The sequence below is a fragment of the Thunnus thynnus genome, chromosome 14, assembly GCF_963924715.1.
Source record: "Thunnus thynnus chromosome 14, fThuThy2.1, whole genome shotgun sequence".
Classification (NCBI taxonomy): domain Eukaryota; kingdom Metazoa; phylum Chordata; class Actinopteri; order Scombriformes; family Scombridae; genus Thunnus; species Thunnus thynnus.
The window spans coordinates 30,016,088-30,038,663 of record NC_089530.1 but is presented as its reverse complement, the minus strand read 5'-3'; the positions used below and the strand labels follow the sequence as shown (position 1 = coordinate 30,038,663).

The 22,576-nt window shown below is 42.3% G+C and overlaps 2 protein-coding genes across 4 annotated transcripts in view; both read left to right on the top strand.

Moving 5' to 3' along the window:
• Positions 1 to 1,408: 1,408 nt before the first annotated feature.
• Positions 1,409 to 14,309, top strand: si:ch73-193i2.2 (transient receptor potential cation channel subfamily A member 1). The gene is made up of 19 exons (XM_067610908.1): positions 1,409 to 1,818; positions 2,493 to 2,601; positions 2,670 to 2,821; positions 2,897 to 2,983; positions 3,300 to 3,450; positions 3,965 to 4,126; positions 4,482 to 4,591; positions 4,845 to 4,956; positions 6,485 to 6,513; positions 6,602 to 6,693; positions 6,786 to 6,900; positions 9,442 to 9,612; positions 10,061 to 10,131; positions 10,324 to 10,491; positions 10,812 to 10,930; positions 11,039 to 11,243; positions 11,370 to 11,577; positions 11,742 to 11,800; positions 13,183 to 14,309. Exons 1-19 carry the CDS (start codon positions 1,732 to 1,734, stop codon positions 13,391 to 13,393), a joined length of 2,418 nt encoding a protein of 805 aa, XP_067467009.1. The 5' UTR covers positions 1,409 to 1,731; the 3' UTR covers positions 13,394 to 14,309.
• A 572-nt stretch (positions 14,310 to 14,881) lies between these two features.
• The window catches only part of ubr2 (ubiquitin protein ligase E3 component n-recognin 2), a 29,880-nt gene continuing 22,185 nt past the window's right edge, over positions 14,882 to 22,576 (top strand). For 2 of the 3 annotated variants that reach the window (XM_067610906.1, XM_067610905.1), the window contains exons 1-6: positions 14,882 to 15,019; positions 17,247 to 17,530; positions 18,201 to 18,279; positions 21,722 to 21,835; positions 21,932 to 22,062; positions 22,301 to 22,439. In XM_067610906.1, coding sequence (XP_067467007.1) covers positions 14,936 to 15,019; positions 17,247 to 17,530; positions 18,201 to 18,279; positions 21,722 to 21,835; positions 21,932 to 22,062; positions 22,301 to 22,439 — 831 coding nt within the window. In that variant the 5' untranslated portion in view covers positions 14,882 to 14,935. Of the gene's footprint in view, positions 15,020 to 17,246; positions 17,531 to 18,075; positions 18,085 to 18,200; positions 18,280 to 21,721; positions 21,836 to 21,931; positions 22,063 to 22,300; positions 22,440 to 22,576 lie in introns of those variants that run through there. The other variant, XM_067610907.1, reaches the window with a different exon arrangement.

Genomic DNA, 22,576 nt, shown 5'->3' with positions numbered 1-22,576 from the left:
GTGTGTGTGTGTGTGTGTTAGTGTGTGTGTTAGTGTGTGTGTGTGTGTGTGTGTTAGTGTGTGTTAGTGTGTGTGTTTGTGTGTTAGTGTGTGTGTGTGTGTGTGTGTGTGTGTGTGTGTGTGTGTGTTAGTGTGTGTTAGTGTGTGTGTGTGTGTGTGTGTGTTAGTGTGTGTGTGTGTGTGTGTGTGTCCAGCAGGTGCTGCTGATGAGTTAAAATGTGAATAAATGTCATGATGTGATGATGTTTTATGAAGATCTGTTGGTTTCATCATGTTGGAATAAAGCAGATTGTTTGAGTCTCTAATCAAACTGTTATTATGAACAGCAGGATGTGCCGGAAACTGATCCTGGTCCAATATTTAATCTAGTGTGAGACATCTTGTGTCCGGCAGTTAAAACTTCTGAAATGAAGTAATTAAGGATTTTAACAACATAATTGAACTTCTTTAATGGAAAAAAACATATCAGCTACAAACTATTATTCAAAGTAGAGTATTTTTATATACATCTTCAAACTCGTCTGGGAGGAATCTGTAGGTAAAATTACCACAATGTAAAAGAACCACAGTACAAGTAAAAAATACTACACTAGTAAAAGTACATAAGTATTATGAGCTTGATGTAGTTAAAGTATTGCAGTAAAAGTAGTGACTGATATATTATTATATATGACATCATGAGATGATGACTGTGTTTCATGATTGTTTGGTCACCATCATTGAAACTAAAGGTTATTTTTGCAAAACTCAACACACTAACTACAAAACTGTATACACGTCCTGCAAAAGCAAAAAGTTCTTGCATCAATACAGTTACACACAAGCCGTCAGCACACGAAGCACCAACTACACACTGATAGTGATCAACAAAAAAACACTAATCTGAGACATGCAACCCTTAAAGTCCAAAACACAAACACTGAGACATCATCACTCATGAAAAGCATCAAACCAGCCTGAAAACAATCTGCTCATAACACAAACATTCTCAAAAATGTTTCAGGTTTCACTTCACTTCTGTTTGCTCTTCCAATCTAAGCACATATATATATATATATATATATACACACACACACACACACACACACACATATATATATATATATGAACTAGGCAGTAAAACATCTGGACAAAGGTTCAGTGCTCCGGTATCTCAAGTGGTCGTTTAATATAATCTGCAGCGTTTCTTATCTGTGCTTCTCTCACTCCAGTCCAGTTCAACAAACAGGGAGAAGTGGAGCGACACAGAGCTAAACTGGGACAGAACCAGCACACTTTATATATTCATATGATTCTGTAAAATGTGACAAAAGTGCAAAAATAATTTCAAGTTTCTTTATGACAGTTTCCTCTCTAAATGTCATCTTAAAGGTTGAGAATAATAATAAGAATTATTATTATTATTGTTATTATTATTAACAGTTATAAGAGTTTCTGAGCTGAAGTAAGATTCACAGGGTCAAAGATGATCACTAAAGGCTTATTAAAAGATAGCGTATCAGAAAACATTCAATAATTTCTGAAAATGCAGATTTGAAGCGTCATCACCGGTTGGTGCGGTAATAAAGAACCTCCTCCCTCACTGATAAGATAAACCAGGAACCTTTGAGCAGAGCAGCGACTCACAGTCACCGTCAGCTGAGTTCACAGGTTTGTTGAGGTTTGTTGAGCTGGTCTTACTCCTTCATTTACACTCTGGACGCGGTCTGGACAGAGGATCCGTAAACCAGGATGAAGAGGGGGGCCCGGGCCGGTCTGACAGGTCTGCAGAATCCTGGACTGGAGCTTGAGATGAAAGGAAACACCAACACAGTCCAGGTCAGTCTGAGCCAGAAGCAGAACCAGAGTTAGTTTGATTGTTTCCCAGCTAATAACACTGAGAAGAGATTTTATTTATTGAGATGTTTATTTATTTAAAGATGCCCTCCACATGAAAAATACTCTGCTTGAAACAATAATGTGTCTGATTTGGTTTGATTCCCACATTAAAATCCTTAAAGATGTCTCCTCCTTCACCGTAAAGTTCATTCTCAGTGTCAGTAAGTTGGAATACTCGACCCTGATTGGCTCCAAACTAGTTGTGATGTCACAAATCCTGCTCGTAGGTTCACCTCTTAAAATCGGATTTTTCAACGAGCTCAGAGAAACTTTCCTCCTTCAGCAGATGAAGATGAAAACAAAACATCCAACTGAAGGAAGAAGAAGACAAACATGTTTCCGACTGGAGGAGACTTTAAGATTTACAGCATTAAAACATCAAAAAAAAGAATAAAACAAAACAAACAAAAAACAGTCAAGATAAAAAAAGAACAAAGTAAAGACAGTAAACCCCACCCGTCTGGTGCAACCTGCAGGATAAATCAAACACTTAACAGTTTCTGTTACTGATTCTCAAATGTCCCACTTTCACGTCTGACAGCCAATAAAAACACAAACAGCTCACGGTGTGACCTGAAAACAGTGGACATGATGCTGTCTCTGTTGGTCTGCAGGTGTCTCCTGAGGGCTCCAGGTCTCCAGTGGCTGCAGCAGTGAAGGCTGCAGCTCGCTGGGCGTCGTACTCCTGCGGCCGCTGGAAGCAGAGAAGAAGAAGACTGAAAGGTGAGATACAGAGACAGGTGTTTCTCAGGTGATATTGGTTGATATTGATTGATAATATTAATAAGCAGGAGTTGTGCTGGAGACGAGGTACAGAGGTCTGGCTGAGGATGATGAAGAGCAGAGAGACCAAACCGACAAGACAAATAAAAACTATCAACTGAATAAAAAACTGCTGGATCACTTCAGACACCTGGCTGCTACCAACCAGGACACCGACCAGGTAACATCAATATACTCATATATTAACATAAACCAGGTAACATGAATCATTAATATATTAATATGAATCGTGCAGGTCGACCTTCAGTTTGTGGATGAAGTGATGTCAGATGGAGCCGATCCAAACAGCTCCGACAGATACGGACAAACCGTCCTGCACGAGGTCAACACACAGTTTTTATTCTTTATTTCACTGCTGCATTCGTTTGGTTTCACTACAAACATTTACAATAATACAGTGATCATAAGTATATAGTTATTAACCACACACATCACACAACGCAGAATACGACTTAAACTTACAACAATATAGTAATAACTAACAACTAACGTCCTTACATTTTTCCTCTTCTGTAACTTTAGAGACAAACTTTAGAGACAAGAGTTTTATTTGATGTTCTTGTGTAATAAAGTTGATCTATGAATCATTAAACTCCAACAGCAGCAGGTATAAGTATAATGAGGCTGTTGTGGTTCAGATCTCCAGGGCGTGGAGTGTGGATGTGATGCGGTTCTTCCTGGACCGGGGCTCAGACCTCCTCAGGCCGGATAAGTTTGGAGTCACACCGCTGCACGTGGCCGCAGCGATGGACTACCAGGAGATGGTTCAGTTCCTGCTGGACAGACAAGGTCTGTGTGGAGTCCAGGACGGAGTTAAAGCAACAGTCTGACTTTTGTTTTCCATCTTTCCCAGAAAAAGATACAGAGGTGATACAGAGCCCGAGAAGGGCCACGGAGGAAAAACTGAGTGCTTCATGCTCTCAATTTTATCATTCGTGCTCTCGGTTTAATAAAGTGCTCTAGATTTAGTAATTTGTGCTCTTGACTCACCCTCACTATGAATCACTTGGATTTAATAAGGTTTCATTTTGATCTTGGACTCAGATATGTAGATATACTTTAAGCACAACACTGTGTTATCTCTGAGATCCCTTATAAAACCCTGTAGAATATGTTTAGAAATCTACTTCATTTCTCAGCACAAATACATTTCAAAAGTACACTTATGACAAAGACTCACCGGAGCTGTAGCTGTTGAACGTTCAGATCAGATCTACAGATACTGATCAATCGGCGTGTGTGTGTGTGTGTGTGTGTGTGTGTGTGTGTGTGTGTGTGTGTGTGTGTGTGTGTGTGTCCTCAGCTGAGCTGGAGGCTCGGACTCTTCAGGACCAGCAGACTCCTCTTCACTACGCCGCCAAGAACGATGCTGTGAGCTCCATCCGACTGCTGCTGCAGGCCGGAGCCTCCATCAGCTGCACCGACTACAAACAGAGAACACCGCTGCAGCTCGCTGCCAACCTGGGTACCACTGACATCACTGACATCACCTCTGACATCACTGACATCACCTCTGACTTTAATGACATCACCTCTGACATCACTGACATCACCTCTGACATCACTGACATCACCTCTGACTTTAATGACATCACCTCTGACATCACTGACATCACTGACCTCACCTCTGACATCACTGACATCACCTCTGACATTAATGACATCACCTCTGACATCACTGACCTCACCTCTGACATCACCTCTGACATCACTGACCTCACCTCTGACATCACTGACATCACCTCTGACATCACTGATTCTACTGACCCAGCTGACGCCGGCGGTTCAGTACTGACACACCACTATATGTGTGTTTTCAGAGCGCAGTGAAGCAGCTCGGGTCCTGTTGGAGCTCGGGGCGGAGGCAGGGATAAAGGACTCTGATGGACAGCTCTGTATAACTGCTCTGATTGGTCGGATGAGTCCAGTGGTAAATAAAGTCCCGCCTACTGATAAAAAATATCTAAAATTTAGTTTTCGGTTATTATTTAACACATCCAACTATTTAATAGTGTGGTTTCTCATGAAATGTACATTTTAATTTAAATAATGTAATAATGCAAGGAATGATGAATAGAATAGAATAGAATAGAATAGAATAGAATAGAATAGAATAGAATAGAATAGAATAGAATAGAAGCTCTCCTGGTGTTGTGATGAATGTGGTTGTGTGTTGTGTTCAGGCCCAGTTGGCCCTCAATCAGTTCCAAGTAACAGACAGAATGACTAGACAGCAGTACTACTACCTGAACCTGCTGGAACCAGAACCAAACTCACCTGAGAGCAACCTGCAAGGTAACACTGATACTACTGCTACTGCAGTACTACTGCAGGGCAGCTGTGGAAGAAGTACTCAGATCCTTTACTGCAGTACATTGCTGTACTACCAATACAGCAATGTAAAAATACTCCATTACAAGTAAAAGTCCTGCATGAAAAATCCTACTACAGTAAAAGTACATAAGTATTATGAGCTTGATGTAGTTAAAGTATTGCAGTAAAAGTACATAAGTATTATGAGCTTGATGTAGTTAAAGTATTGCAGTAAAAGTACATAAGTATTATGAGCTTGATGTAGTTAAAGTATTGCAGTAAAAGTACATAAGTATTATGAGCTTGATGTAGTTAAAGTATTGCAGTAAAAGTACATAAGTATTATGAGCTTGATGTAGTTAAAGTATTGCAGTAAAAGTACATAAGTATTATGAGCTTGATGTAGTTAAAGTATTGCAGTAAAAGTAGTGGTTTGGTCCCTCTGACTGATATATTATTATATATGACATCATTAGATTATTAATAGTGAAGCATCAGTGTTAGAGCAGCATGTTACTGTTGTAGCTGCTGGAGGTGGAGCTAGTTTACACTACTTTATATACAGTTAGCTAGTTTAGTCCAGTGGTTCCCAACCTAGGGGTTGGGGCCCCTCCAAAGGGTCAGCAGATAAATCTGAGGGGTGGTGAGATGATTAATGGGAGAGGAAAGAAGAAAAAACAAAGTTCTGATACACAAATCTGTTTTCAGTTTTTGGACTTTTTCTCTAATCTTTGATTTTTGCTGAAATATTGGATCATTTGAACATTTATTGAAATGAAAGCATGTGAGAAGTTTAGAGGGAAAAATCACTATTTGGTGGAGCTGTTAACAACTCATAGACATGTGAAATGTGACCCCGACTACACACTGCTTTTTGTAAGACGTCAAAAGCCAAAAAGGTTGGAAACCACTGGTTTCATCTTTAACAATGTGTTGTATTTTAAAAGCTTGTTATATTATCCATTGTGTCAAATCTTCATCTGAAAAGTAACTAAAGCTGTCAAATAAATGTAGTGGAGTAGAAAGTACAATATTTCCCTCTGAAATGTAGAAAGTAGCATCACATGGAAATACTCAAGTAACGTACAAGTACCTCTAAACTGTATTTACCTACAGTACTGGAGTAAATGTACTTAGTTACTTTCCACCACTGCTGTAGGATTAGTACAGTACTCCACTGGTCGTCCACTGGTCCAGGACAGGGTGACTTCCAGTGATTTCTCTCTCTTTCTACTGGTGGGAATTTAAAAACGACAGAAGATGATGGTTTGATATTATCATCGTGTTACTGGGACCAGTAACAGACATGTCGACAGCACAGACTGTTAATTTTCTGTCTGTCAGTCCCCCAATAATAATACTGCAGTATTACAATAGTACTGTTGGTATCAGTGCTGATACTGTTACTACCACCCATTAACAGTACTGTGTTATCTCTACCTGTCTGTCTCTGCCTGTCTGTCTCTACCTGTCTGTCTCTACCTGTCTGTCTGTCTGTTGTGGTCTGTAGATGCAGTCGTCAGTGAGCCGACGTCTCCAGTAAGTGAATCAGTTAAATGTCGTTCAGTGTTTCTGTGGGTTACCTGAACTGGATTAACTGGTGTGTTTGTGTGTGATGTGCTGTCAGCTGGAGCTGGTGGTTCAGCAGGGCAAACTGGACCTCATCATGAACCCGGTCTTTCTCAAACTGATCCAGGTCAAATGGGAACTCTACGGCAGGTAAACTCCACTCTGATTGGTTTGATTTTGGATCATATTTGGACCTTGTCTGTGTGTCTCCACCTGTCTCTGCTGCTGTCAATCACATCCAGGCTGGGGGCGTGGCTTCTCCTCATCCTCAACTTCCTGTTCAATGTTGCCTGGACGACCGTTGCCATCTCTGTGTCCGTCCACCGAGAATCAACTCAACGCTACGTCTTCCCCGAGGTCACCTGTCTGTCTCTACCTGTCTGTCTCTACATGTCTGTCTGTACCTGTCTGTCTCTACCTGTCTGTCTCTACATGTCTGTTTCTACCTGTCTGTCTCTACCTGTCTGTCTCTACCTGTCTGTTTCTACCTGTCTGTCTCTACCTGTCTGTCTCTACATGTCTGTCTGTACCTGTCTGTTTCTACCTGTCTGTCTCTACATGTCTGTCTCTACATGTCTGTTTCTACCTGTCTGTCTCTACCTGTCTGTCTCTACATGTCTGTCTGTACCTGTCTGTTTCTACCTGTCTGTCTCTACATGTCTGTCTCTACCTGTCTGTTTCTACCTGTCTGTCTCTACCTGTCTGTTTCTACCTGTCTGTTTCTACCTGTCTGTCTCTACATGTCTGTTTCTACCTGTCTGTCTCTACATGTCTGTTTCTACCTGTCTGTTTCTACCTGTCTGTTTCTACCTGTCTGTCTCTACCTGTCTGTCTCTACCTGTCTGTCTCTACATGTCTGTCTGTACCTGTCTGTTTCTACCTGTCTGTCTCTACCTGTCTGTCTCTACCTGTCTGTTTCTACATGTCTGTCTGTACCTGTCTGTTTCTACCTGTCTGTCTCTACCTGTCTGTCTCTACCTGTCTGTTTCTACCTGTCTGTCTCTACATGTCTGTCTGTACCTGTCTGTCTCTACCTGTCTGTTTCTACCTGTCTGTCTCTACCTGTCTGTTTCTACCTGTCTGTCTCTACCTGTCTGTTTCTACCTGTCTGTTTCTACCTGTCTGTCTCTACCTGTCTGTCTCTACCTGTCTGTTTCTACCTGTCTGTCTCAACCTGTCTGTCTCTACCTGTCTGTTTCTACCTGTCTGTCTCTACCTGTCTGTTTCTACCTGTCTGTTTCTACCTGTCTGTCTCTACCTGTCTGTCTCTACCTGTCTGTCTCTACATGTCTGTCTGTACCTGTCTGTTTCTACCTGTCTGTCTCTACCTGTCTGTCTCTACCTGTCTGTTTCTACCTGCCTGTTTCTACCTGTCTGTTTCTACATGTCTGTCTCTACCTGTCTGTCTCTACCTGTCTGTTTCTACCTGTCTGTTTCTACCTGTCTGTCTCTACCTGTCTGTCTCTACATGTCTGTCTGTACCTGTCTGTCTCTACCTGTCTGTTTCTACCTGTCTGTCTCTACCTGTCTGTCTCTACCTGTCTGTTTCTACCTGCCTGTTTCTACCTGTCTGTTTCTACATGTCTGTCTCTACCTGTCTGTCTCTACCTGTCTGTTTCTACCTGTCTGTCTCTACCTGTCTGTCTCTACCTGTCTGTCTCTACATGTCTGTCTGTACCTGTCTGTTTCTACCTGTCTGTCTCTACCTGTCTGTCTGTACCTGTCTGTTTCTACCTGCCTGTTTCTACATGTCTGTCTCTACCTGTCTGTTTCTACCTGTCTGTTTCTACCTGTCTGTTTCTACCTGTCTGTCTCTACCTGTCTGTCTCTACCTGTCTGTTTCTACCTGTCTGTCTCTACCTGTCTGTCTCTACATGTCTGTTTCTACCTGTCTGTTTCTACCTGTCTGTCTCTACCTGTCTGTCTCTACATGTCTGTTTCTACCTGTCTGTCTCTACCTGTCTGTCTCTACCTGTCTGTTTCTACCTGTCTGTCTCTACCTGTCTGTCTCTACATGTCTGTTTCTACCTGTCTGTTTCTACCTGTCTGTCTCTACCTGTCTGTCTCTACCTGTCTGTTTCTACATGTCTGTCTCTACCTGTCTGTCTCTACCTGTCTGTCTCTACATGTCTGTTTCTACCTGTCTGTTTCTACCCGTCTGTCTCTACCCGTCTGTCTCTACCCGTCCGTCTCTACCCGTCTGTCTCTACCCGTCTGTTTCTACCTGTCTGTCTCTACCTGTCTGTTTCTACCTGTCTGTCTCTACCTGTCTGTCTCTACCTGTCTGTCTCTACCTGTCTGTTTCTACCTGTCTGTCTCTACCTGTCTGTTTCTACTTGTCTGTTTCTACCTGTCTGTCTCTACCTGTCTGTCTCTACATGTCTGTTTCTACCTGTCTGTTTCTACCTGTCTGTCTCTACCTGTCTGTCTCTACCTGTCTGTTTCTACCTGTCTGTCTCTACCTGTCTGTCTCTACCTGTCTGTCTCTACCTGTCTGTCTCTACATGTCTGTTTCTACCTGTCTGTTTCTACCCGTCTGTCTCTACCCGTCTGTCTCTACCCGTCTGTCTCTACCTGTCTGTCTCTACCTGTCTGGCTCTACCTGTCTGTTTCTACCTGTCTGTCTCTACATGTCTGTTTTTACATGTCTGTCTCTACATGTCTGTTTCTACCTGTCTGTCTCTACCTGTCTGTCTCTACCTGTCTGTTTCTACCTGTCTGGCTCTACATGTCTGTCTCTACATGTCTGTCTCTACCTGTCTGTCTGTACTTGGGTTTCCATTCACACTTTTTAATGCACTTTTTTTCAATTTGAGCATAAAGAACGTGAGCGGGAACACTAGAAATGTGCGTTACATTTGGATGGAAACCTGACTTGTGTCTACCTGTGTGTCTCAGGACTGGTGGCGGGTCCTCCTGGTGGTCCTGGCGCTGCTCGTGACCCTGGAGGAGGTGCTGAGGGAGCTGCTGGACATCCTGCGTTCCAGGAGGAAGCTCCGCCTCTGGCAGCGGTGGGCGGAGCTTCGTGTCCATGACGACCTGCGCTGCTCACATCCCATGTGGCCACAGGTAGACGAACACTGACACCCGGTTTAAAGTCTGCAGATAGACACAGATAAACATTTATTATGTTTATTAACAAACTATTAATAAACTATATTTCAATATTTAATATATTCAAATGTTTTAACTTTAATATTCAACAACTTTTTAATCATCTAATTTATATACACAAACCTTCATTAAATATCCTGAGTCTGTCTTACACAGGTGGTAGTATTATAATAGTATTAGTAGTACTGGTAGTATTATAATAGTATTAATAGTACTGGTAGTATTGTAATAGTATTAGTAGTACTGGTAGTATTGTAATAGTATTAGTAGTGCTGGTAGTATTGTAATAGTATTAGTAGTACTGGTAGTATTGTAATAGTATTAGTAGTACTGGTAGTATTGTAATAGTATTAGTAGTACTGGTAGTATTATAATAGTATGTGTGTGTGTGTTCTGTGTGCAGGAGGCAGTTTTCCTTTTGAATCAGAACAAACGGATTCACAAGATGAGAGGAAACTACAGTCGAGACCTGTGGTATTAACACACACACACACACACACACACATACACACACACACACACACATACATCTCTACACCTATATGAATACTATTAAAAAAATGAAAAACTCTCCAAGGTCTAAAACTCAAAATGGTCCTCACAATGATAGATGTGTGTGTGTGTGTGTGTGTGTGTGTGTGTGTGTGTGTGTGTGTGTGTTGTCAGGAACGTCTTTGATTGGCTGGCGTACACGCTGCTGGCGGTGTCGTTTGGCGTCCACATGGCAGACGTGGTTCGTCCTTCCGTCCATCTTCACAGCATCAGCCTGCGTCTGTTCGCCATCACCATCATCTTCCTGTGGCTGCGGCTCATGAAGCACGTCAGGGCCTTCAGGTGCTTCAACCCCGCCCCCTTTTTATTAACAACAGCTGCTGGGGTTACCATGGTAACATGCCATCTGTGAGGTGGTACAGAGCCTCATCTCAGTGATCAGGTTACCCCCACCACGCCTCAGTGTCACCATGACAACAGCCAGGTGTTTGCTGCAGGTCCAAACAAAGATCCTCTCTGTTGTGGAGAGGTCTCACTCTGTTCGGTGAAGTGAAATGAGCCGCTGTTTTTATTTAATGACGTACTTAGAAATGTGTGTGTGTGTGTGTGTGTGTGTGTGTGTGTGTGTGTGTGTGTGTGTGTGTGTGTGTGTGTGTGTGCAGGTTAATGGGTCCGTTCATCGTCATGTTGGGGAACATTATCGGGGATGTGATGCGTTTCCTGTTCCTGTACGCTGAGATCTTCATTCCCTACGCCTGCGCCTTCTGGATCATATTCGGAGGTGTGTGTGTGTGTGTGTGTGTGTGTTGACTCTACAAATCCACCTGATCTAGAAAACTATGTGACCAATCAGAAATCAGAGATATAAACTCTGTCCCTCCCTGTCCAGGCTCATCATCAGTTCCCAGCATGCAGTCTGTCTCCGGCCTGCTGTTCAGTCTGTACCGCATCACTCTGGTGGATGAGTACGAGTACGCCGCCATGGTGAAGGTGGACGACATCATGGCTCCTCTGCTGTGTGGGACGTTCCTCGCTGCATCCTCCATCCTGTGTGTCAACCTGCTGATCGCCCTGCTGACCGACACCTTCCAGAGGTCAGAGGTCACGATGTGTCTACATCCAAACCTGTCCTGACAGGTTCAGTTTCAGGACCAGGTGTTCATGTGTATATTTACATACGTATATGTGTGTGTGTGTGTGTATGTGTGTGTGTGTAACAGAGTGCATGATAACTCGCAGGCCAACGCCGTGATGCAGCAGGCAGCTGTCATCCTGCAGGTAGAGGAGTCCATGCCCCACCTCCGTCGTTTCTATGACAACCAGTACATCTCCAACCAATGTGCGCCGCTGGCCGACGCCTACACCGATGACGTCACAACGACCCCCCGTTACGATGACGAGAAGTGTCGGATCACTGCACAGATCAAAGTGTGTTTCTGAAAGACCGAATAATTCTGTTTTTACTTAAAGTGTAGAAACTAAAGTGTGTGTGTGTGTGTTTGTGTCTGTGTGTCTGTGTGTGTGCGTGTGTGTGTGTGTGTGTGTTTGTGTCTGTGTGTGTGTGTGTGTGTGTGTGTGTGTGTGTCCTGTAGGACACTCTGGATCAGTTCCTGGTCCTGCAGAGAGACATGGGAACAGCCGGAGTCTCGGGGTGAGATCAGTCATTCTGCTGCTTCCTCACATGATGATAAATACATTTTTTTTTAAAAACCCATAAAAAATGAACACAAAAACATTTTATACATTAAAAAAAAAAACAATCATAACTATAACTTGTCCATAAATCAAACAACAGAATATTAACATGCAGTTCATCACTCCTCCTGTGCAGCAAATGTTGGGTCAGTGTAAATATTATCTTTATATAATACTGTCAGACTGTGGAATAATATTAATAATAATAATAATAATTCACAGTCTGATGTGTCAGTGTGTAACGTGTTGGTTGTGACTCGTAGTGATGAAACTACAGAGAATTATCAGAGACTCTGCAGCTCCTCTCGGCTTTACGGAGCTTTATAGTGAGTTTCAGCTCATTGTTTATCTGTCCGGCTGCAACTTTACTGTTTTGGTTCACTCTCAGCGTCTCATAGCGTCGTTTACAGAGAAAAAAAGCTGTAAAAAGTCACTGTACACTACCTGCTCAGCACCAAACAGACACAGTTAGCTGTAGACTAGCTGGTGAATATAGTGGAGCATTTAGCAGCTAAAGAGCCAGATATTTCCCTCAGGAGTTGTTAGAGAACAAAAACAGAAGCTAAAAGAGAGTGAATATTGGACTTACATTCACCAGGTGGACAGAAACACGACTCCACATGAATGATAATGTTGCTCCGTAACTGCTGGATGTGAAGTAGGCAGCTATTTGCTAACATGCACAACTACACACAACTACAGCTACTTTTTAAGCAGGTAATGTGATGGAAGTTATGTTGACAGACTATTTTACAGCAAAAAAGTGGACAAAAAACATAAATATAAACAGCTTTAACCAGAGTAAAACTATAAAGGACCAAAAATAGAACCCTGAGGAACCCCACAAGTAATTATTGACATTATCAATGTGAGGTTGATGTTGCTCTGTAACTGCTGGATGTGGAAATAAGCAACTGTTTGCCAACAAGTTCAACATATCAACTGAAAAGATGATGATATGTCAGTAATATGTCGAAACTTGTTATCAGTGTAAAGTAATGGATAGGTTTCTTCATCACTATTAACACACACACCGTCCTCCTGCCAGAAATACTCACGAGAGCACCAAATGTGGATTCCTCCGCCGCTTAAAATAGTCCCCAATGAATGCACTATTTCCTCCTGTTTGTTTGATAAAAAACTAAATGATTTATTTGTAAACTGTTTTTAAAGATTTAAATCTTCAAATACTTGTTGTTGATCAGTTTCCTGATCTTCTCTTTGTAAAGTTAATTTGCTGAAATCCACTTTACACACATTGTTGATTCTGCCTGTAAAACATGACAGATTCAGTTTCTGCAGAAGTGTCCTCTAACATGTTCTTCTTCCCTCCACCAGAGCCCACATGGACCAGGACCAGGAGCTTCAGGACAAGCAGCTTCAGGACCAGGAGCTTCAGGACAAGCAGCTTCAGGACCAGGAGCTTCAGGACAAGCAGCTTCAGGACCAGGAGCTGCAGAAACAGGAGCTGAGGGACATCCGAGCAGAGCTGAAGCAGCTCCGGAGTCTCGTCCAGCAGCTGGTTCAGAGCAGGACTGACTCACTTTAACAGCTCTGGATTATTATAAATGGATATAATAATACAGGCCGTATTTATGAAGCGTATCAGAATCCCTCCTTAGGACTAAAACCTCCTCAGCCTCCATCTCCTGCAGCTCCTGAATATTAACCGAGATATGAATCCTTTTCAAAGTTAAGAAAGTTGATCAGTCTTTGTCATAAAAGTTGGACCAAAAATGTGTCACTCTGATCACTCGGAGAAGCTTTAAAATACTGATGATTGCAGAAGAGGAGCAGTGAAGATAACAGGAACAGTCGGATCACTCAGGAAGCTCTCTGTAAACTCTGTAGGTCCATTTAATTTTAATTTAATTTAAAGATCCCAACCAGACACGTATTAAAACATATAAAAAATACTCTGCTTGGAACAATGTGTCTGATCCTCTTTCTCCTTCATTAAAAAATCCAGAATCTCTGAATCTGTAAATATATTTAATTTGAGATAAATGTGAAAACAAACTCTGCACAGAGAGGAAAACAACATCCAACTGAAGGAAGAAGGAAAAACGAGTTCATTAAAGATGACAACAGCAGTTTGAAAGATTAGGATTGAGTGAATGATGGTATTCTGTGCTGTATCTGGATCAGGTAGAATCAAACATTTAAATGTTTAAAGGTTTCTCACACTCTGTGATCTTTCATGAAAGTGTCAAAAACTCCTCAAAATGTTGGTAAAATAACAATAACTGAAAACATTTCTGATCCTCTCTTTGACTGCGACATGTAAAGATGTAAATTAAATGTTTTTATGGGCTTTTTTATTTTTGTTTTGTTGTTAATGTAGCTTATTATTGTATTGTATATGATGTTTTAAGTCTTGTCAATCGCTCTTTTGCTTCTGTGTTAATAGAAAAAAATATATTTTATTGTTTTTCCCTTGTTGTTTGTTGCTTTTATTGTATGATGAAAAATGAAAAATAAAAAAAAGATGAAAAGTCAGTCATAATAAAACTTTTTAAGTCAAAATTGTAAATTAGTAAAACTTATGAAATAGAAAGTCAGATAAAAAGTCAAAATGAAGTAACTTAATGGTAATATGATTCAGTAAGTCAACTACTAACTAATCACATTAAAAAAAAAAATTCTGACTGATGATGATCCTGAAAATGAGTCAAATTTATAATATATTAAATGTTAAAAAAATATGACATCAAAAGTCAAAATTATGATATTAAAATGTAAAAATGTTTATGTTAAAAGTCGTAATTTTCTGAAAAGTCACAATTAGGATATTAAAAGGTAAAATTATTATCTTAAAAGGTGCAATTGTCATGTTAAAAGTGATAGTTTTCATCTTCCAGGAGGATTTTTGTTGTTGAAACAAAAACTTACTCAAAATAATTTTTCATCTAGTTTTTTTTTTATATATATTTTTGCTGGCGGAAATGAGCTTCCATACTGTTGTTGCTGTTAAAAACTGTAATTAAGAAGGCCCCGCCCACTGTGCTCCTCGGCACCGCCCCTCAGCTGTTGATCATTTCCGGTTCCGGGTTCTTCTTGTTCCCTTAGCCACAGCGCAGAGGGAGGAAAGATGGCGGCGGCCGAGTCCGACAGAGATCCACCGTCCGCTTTATGTTCCGAATTCCTGAATTTCTCCGCCAAAGACACCGCGTCGGTAAGCGGCTCCTCGAGCTGTCAGCGCCGCTGACTCTCACCTGTGCTGTCACTGCGTCACACCGCGCTGTCGCACCTGCTGCACGCGGTGTTTCTGACATTAATCTCAGCTTGTTTTTCAGCCCGGAGCTCATGCTAATGCTAACGCTAGCTGCGCCGCTCGGAGTGATCTGTAAAACATCTGGATGTCAGATCAAACCTGTCAGAAACAGCTGGTCTGTGCGTGTCAGCCTGAACTCACAGGTCGACACCAACTGTTGTGTTTATTCAAGTTTATTTACACGTTTTTAACCGTTTAAAACCGCGTTACTGAAGGTTTATTTTACGTTAGACGTTATAACCGTCTGTAAACATCAGACCGATGTTACACTTCATTCTGTCACCCTGCAGATTCTGAGACCCGAGAGTTTGTTATCAAACTACATTGTGACATATTTTACCAGACATGGTGCCTAATCAGCTATTAGATAAGCTCATAAATATTGACAGCTGTTATTTTAATGCACTGAGATCTGTGACCTGTCAGATTATGTGACAAGAGAGAATAAACTGTATTAATATTTAATTATTACTACTATTGTAATATTGACAGGTGAGGCGTTAGTGATTTACTGACACACCTGTCCGCTACACTAGCACAGTTTGTATATTTAATGTTATAGGATAAAGTCAGAACTTTTGGTTAACAACTATCAAAGTCTCTGATAAATATAATGATAAAAACATTTGCAGTAGGAATACAAGTGAACTTCTTATTCAGGTCACAGAATTTGGTGTAACACCGACCAGCTGTAAGCTGCTGTTGTAGAATGATAATTATAAGTTCACACAGAGAATAATGTCAGACAGGATATTAGAACATGTCTGTAGGTTACACATAATCTGTAATAATAATAGAAATGTTCTCAGGTGTTTAGGAGCTCGGGCTGCAACACATTTTGTTTTAATTTGTGTTTATTTTTTTAGACAGTAGAACTGAACCACCAAATACTATAACTATTACATTCTCTGGAGATTCTCTTGAGAAGTTGTTTATACATTTAAATGAGTAAAGTTAATTTTTGTTAAGTGATAGTGAATTAAATACCTGAAAAATCCAGGTATAAACACCCGTAAATTCAATATTAGTAAAACCAGTCGTATGTGTTGTTATTGATGTTTAAAATACTGTTCAGACATGAAGATAAAAATAAATATTCAGCCTATAATGACCGGAGGTGTTTTCCAGGACAGCAGCCTGTTATGTGACGGTGTTGGCTCAGTGTTAGCTCAGTGTTAGTTCAGCGTTAGCTCAGTGTTAGCTCAGTGTTGGCTCAGTGTTAGCTCAGTGTTGGCTCAGTGTTAGCTCAGTGTTAGCTCAGTGTTAGCTCAGTGTTGGCTCAGTGTTAGCCCAGTGTTAGCTCAGTGTTAGCTCAGCGTTAGCTCAGTGTTAGCAGTGTGTCAGGTAGTGATCCAGGTCAGTGTGTCACTGAGTCTCAGCAGGTCACACTAACAAGCTCATTAATCTGATCTGCAGATCTGCTGCTGTACTGTAAATACTACAGTACACTGTAGTACACTACATTATAAAACAGTACACTGTAGTACACTACATTATAAAACAGTACACTGTAGTACACTACATTGTAAAGCAGTACACTGTAGTACACTACATTATAAAACAGTACACTGTAGTACACTACATTATAAAGCAGTACACTGTAGTACACTACATTGTAAAGCAGTACACTGTAGTACACTACATTATAAAACAGTACACTGTAGTACACTACATTATAAAACAGTACACTGTAGTACACTACATTGTAAAGCAGTACACTGTAGTACACTACATTATAAAACAGTACACTGTAGTACACTACATTATAAAGCAGTACACTGTAGTACACTACATTATAAAGCAGTACACTATAATAATAGTACACTACATTGTAATGCAGTACACTATTGTACAGTACACTATAGTGTAGTACACTGTATTGTAGTACTACTGTTGTACAGGACATCTGTTGGACATAAAGTTTTTTTAGTGTCTTTGAGTATTTAGAAAAAAATATTGATCTCCTCTCCCCCTCTTCCTCCTTCTCCTCCTCTCCTCTTCCTCCTCTTCTCTTCCTCCTCTCCTGCCCTCCTCTCATGCTCATCCTCTTCTCCTCCTCTCCTCTTCCTCCTCTCCTGCTCGTCCTCTCCTCCTTTCCTCTTCCTCCTCTCCCCCTCTTCTTCCTCAGCAATGGATGGCAGCAGCAGATCTTCAGCAGGAGGTGCACCGTCACCTGGCCCTATATGTACCCAGAATCCTTTGCTTGGGGCCGAGCGGGTGCAGCAGCAGAGAGGAGCAGAGGGAGGAGCAGAGGGAGGAGCTGGCCTGTCAGCTGCTCCTCCTGGCTCCTCTGGAGTGGCTCCTGCTGGGGGAGGAGCCGGCTGCCGGCCTGGCACTCCTGCAGGAGAACAACCAGCCGTCACCGCTGTGTGGACACGTGTTCAAGGTGGGAGAGCCCACCTACTCCTGCAGGTAACACACACACACACACACACACACACACACACCTACTCCTGCAGGTAACACACACACACACACACACACACACACACCTACTCCTGCAGGTAACACACACACACACACACACACACACACCTACTCCTGCAGGTAACACACACACACACACCTACTCCTGCAGGTAACACACACACACACACACACACACACACACACACACACACCTACTCCTGCAGGTAACACACACACAAACACACACACACACCTACTCCTGCAGGTAACACACACACACACACACACACCTACTCCTGCAGGTAACACAGACCCACACACACACAAACAAACACACACACACCTACTCCTGCAGGTAACACACACACACAAACACACAGACACACCTACTCCTGCAGGTAACACACACACACACACACAAACACACACACACACCTACTCCTGCAGGTAACACACACACACAAACACACACACACACACACACCTACTCCTGCAGGTAACACACACACACACACACACACACACACACAAACACACACACACACCTACTCCTGCAGGTAACACACACACACACACACACACACACACACATTTGGTATTAACCAAAATCTGTCTGTATGTTTCTCTGTGTGTGTGTGTGTGTGTGCGTGCGTGCGTGTGTGTGTGTGTGTAGGGAGTGTGCAGCTGATCCCACCTGTGTTCTGTGCATGCAGTGTTTCCTCGGCAGCGTTCATAAAGACCATCGATACAGGGTGAGTACACACACACACACACACACACACACACACACACCTACCTGTGTCAGACTCAGCAGCAGATGGTTGATGTGAGAGCAGAAATGTGACACACAGGTACACACAGACTCCGCCCAACGCCACACCTGTCATTCACCTGTTGTGAATTACTCAGAGGCAGCAGGTGCTACTCTGTGGTGTGCATCGATGTGCATATTGTTGCATATTTGTGATGTTTTGTAGTTTCATGGAAGATTAACCAATGATTGCTTCGACCGTAACATCTTAATTGAAAGACTTGAGAAGTGTGCAGGACTTCCTGGTTCACATCTTACCTGAAGCAGGAAAAACACAGGTGTAAATACTAACGTTGCTACTGTAGCTACTGTAGCTAGGTATCTGAATCAAGTCACATTAAACTTAAAGTGAAATATTGCAACAATAGTGTGACTCAGTTCCAGAGCAGCAGGTGAGCCAACTGTCAATCAACACCCACACAGCAGACATCAAAGCTACTATGAGTCTTCAAATCTTATTAACGGAGCAATAATTTCATAAACGATCACCAGCACACTTATTAGAGGGTCTGAATTTAGAGATTGAGACCAAAATGACTCGTTTAAAGAAACAATGACTCAGTATTTCTAGAGATGAGTTGAGTCAGTTGGAGCATCTAGCGGCCGTCGTCTTTCAGGCTACATCCACACTAATATTTTCATTTTAAACTGTATAACTGTTGCTGCGTTTGTGCCCAACGTTCACACGTTCACATGTTTTCAAACCTCTAAAACAGAGACTCTGCTGACCTCGTTTTAGTTTAAAAACTCCTGGATCGCGTTTTAGTCTGGACGGGCGGAAACGGAGACTTGACGCAGACGTCCGCTGCCTGATTGGGTCTTATCAGTCATAACGTGTCCTTCGCTGATTGGTCGCCCTCCTCCTATCACGTGACCCTTTTCCGGAAGAAAACAAATGACATCAGCCTCGACTAGCGCTGGTTAATTCAACATGGATAACAAATTACAGCCGTCGCTGTCTTGTATTTTCTGAAACTAAGCAACCGACCGCAGAGTAGAAAATGTGCTTCCTGTTTGGCCCAATGTACGTGAATGGTCATGTGACAAGCGTCTTCAGGCCTGTTAGTATGGATGGAGGTTATTTTATCATTTTACGTATTAATGTATGAATGTAGTCGTCAGCCTCGAGACGTAGGAGCTGCTGGTCCAACAACAGCTAAAACTAACAATTATTCATTATTGATTAATCTATCGATTGTTTTCTCAGTTAATCAATTAGTCTATAAGTAAACTGTCGTCTATTGTTTGTCAAAATCAAAGACGTCGTCCTCAAATGTCTCGTTTTGTCCACAACACAAAGATCTTCAGTTTATTGTCACTAAAGAAACCAGAAAATATTCACATTTAAGAAGCTGCAATCAGAGAATTATGACTTTTTTTTCTTAAAAAAATCCTCAAAATGATTAATTGATTACCAAAGTAGTTGGTGATTAATATAATAGTTGGCAAGTAATCGATTAATTGACTAATCATTGCAGCTCTACTGATAAATATTACAAAGTAGGGATTCATGATTTTTTGCCGTTATGCTGATATTTCCAACTCATTGTGGCTGATTGATGCCGATATATGAACATATATTTTCCAGCTGGCTGAGGAGACTATTATGCATGCAAGCATAGATTATACTAAATATGATGAAGAAAGACAATATATGAAGGAAGAACTGAGGAAGACTGGAGTTCAGGAGCTCAGCATTAAAACTTTAATGAAGCTGCCAAGTGGGAGCAGCAGTAGAGTTTTCATTGAGTTTATTAGACAGACAGGATTAATGTGAAGGATTTAATCTCTGGTCCTCACTCCGGAGCAGAAGGTGGCGCTAATGCACCTAATACGCTGGTTGCCAACCGCCGTTATAAACCAAAAAGATGTTTTTTTTCCCAAACAGAGTGGTACATCCTGTCAGCCGAGGTGTTTCCTATCTGTGCAGCCGATCATAGCAGCTCCTCGACGGACTGTTTCACCCTGACGGTCCCGGTGTTTCCTCCGCAGGCTGCACTTCACTCAGCTGCCCGACAGATCAGCTGCTTCTTCCCACTTTAACCTGAATAACAAACCAGGGCTCGGTGCTCCGGTTGGATCGACACGGAGAGCCGAGGCTAACGTTAGCTGAGAGGCTAGCCAGCTAGCCTCCGGTCATGCTGCTGCTAACGCTCCGCAGGTTAAAGCAGGAAGCAGCAGCGGGTCTGACGGGCAGCTTGAGTGAAGTGGAGCCTGCGGAGGAAACACCGGGACCGTCAGTGGAGGGAAGCACAGTCAGGCGGCGGAGGAGAAGGCGACAAATCGGCCTCTCATAATCAGCAGAAATTGTTACTTTCGGGCCGATGCTGATATTTAATTTTAGAGCTTATATATCGATATCGATGATGTGCCGATAATATCGTGCATCCCTATTACAAAGGTCACAAATCTGCTCGGCTCAGAAAATTGATAAATAAGTAAAAGTATTTTTAAACTAAAATCTATTTAAATGAAACGTCCTGTCATCTCTCATTTTAAATGTGTGCGTGCAGCGTCGTCAGTCATCGTCAGTTATGCTGATCGATGGACATGTTCAGAGTGTTTCTACTGTGTTTGTCTACATTCATGTGTATATGTATATATGCTGTATATCTACATGTTTAGTTTGGGTTTTTAATGTGACGCACATTGACTCTCTCCTGGAATACACTATATAAATAAAGTTTGCTTTGCTTTTAGCTTTAACTATGCTAACTGTGCTATGCTAACTTGTATTTCTGTCAATCAGCAAGCAGTCTTTCTGTCAGGAAAAGTGATCAATTATAAAATTCAATCTAGTTTGTAGTCCTAAAACCAGGAAGTCTTGACTGTTTGTAGTCCTTAATGCTGTGTTCATGTCCTGCTGGAGTTTCAGACTGGTGTACAGTGTAATCACTGTGAAGCTCACAGACAAAAAGCACCAGTGTAACAGATGAAGCAGCAGATTCCTGATGTGTGAAAAGAGCTTTAGATTGTCCAAACACAGAGGACGACCGTCTGATTTCATCTCACTCTAACTTTGTCTTCTCTGTGGGGAGACGAGCTTTACAACCATCCTCAACACACAGATACTGTTTTTTTTTTTCTGCGTTTATAACTGTTGCACACTGTAACTGTCTCTGTCCTTAATAGTATAAATAAAGTTTTACTCCCTTACTCTGAGTCTGACTCGTCTTCATGACAGTCTGTGTGTGAACGCTGCCGTAGATCAGCAGGATGTGATGATGAGCTGCAGCTCTGAGAGGTCAGAGGTCGACCTGTCACCTGCACAAAGAGCTGCTGAGGCTGCGACACGCTGCAGCTGACAGCGGCACGACTGCTGCATGTGACACACCTGACTGTGTGTGTGTGTGTGTGTGTGTGTGTGTGTGTGTGTGTTACAGATGACCACGTCAGGAGGTGGAGGTTTTTGTGACTGTGGAGACGCTGAGGCCTGGAAGAAGGGTCCTTACTGCCAGAAACACACCCCCACCCCCAACAACAGAGACACAGAGGAGGTGAGACAGCTCCCACCTGTCTGTCTGTGTGTGTGCCGGTGCCTTGCTGCAGGGCATGCTGGCAGTCTGAACACTCTGTGTTGTTTGTCCCTTCAGGACCCCGTAGCCCAGCTGCCGGCTGACATGGTCGCCCGCAGTTACAACATCTTCTCCATCATCCTGAAGTACGCTGTAGACATGCTGACCTGGGATCAGGAGGACCAGCTACCTGCAGGACTGGAACCACCGTATGCATGCGCACACACTCGCACACACACACACACACGCACGATACTGAAAAAAGTAATTACATTATTGTAATGCATTACTGTCCAACACTGGTGACAAATGTCACAAAAAACATGATCTATAAATCGGTATCAACTGTTAAAGCTTCTCCAGGTGTTTGTAGCGTTTTTATACTCGTTACTGTGTGTACTGATACTTCCTGTGTGTGTGTGTGTGTGTGTGTGTGTGTGCGCGCAGGGAGAGAGGAGACACCTACTACTGCATGCTGTTTAATGATGAAGTCCACACCTATGAACAGGTGATCTACACTCTGCAGAAAGCCGTCAACTGCAGCCAGAAAGAAGCCGTCAGCTTCGCCACCACCGTGGACCGAGACGTATGTTTACTGTCTGATGAAGCTCACCTGTCTGATTACACCTGTGTGATGAAGCTCTGTCAGATCAGTGGTGATGTCGCATGTTGTAATGTTTACCTGTGTGTGTGTGTGTGTGTGTGTGTGTGTGTGTGTGTGTG

Excerpts from the sequence above, each read along its gene's own strand:
- si:ch73-193i2.2 (XM_067610908.1), top strand. The coding sequence starts at position 1,732 with ATGAAGAGGGGGGCCCGGGCCGGTCTGACAGGTCTGCAGAATCCTGGA. Across the intron at positions 3,451-3,964 it reads GTTCCTGCTGGACAGACAAG|CTGAGCTGGAGGCTCGGACT; the intron begins GTCTGTGTGGAG and ends GTGTGTCCTCAG. Across the intron at positions 4,592-4,844 it reads TTGGTCGGATGAGTCCAGTG|GCCCAGTTGGCCCTCAATCA; the intron begins GTAAATAAAGTC and ends TGTTGTGTTCAG.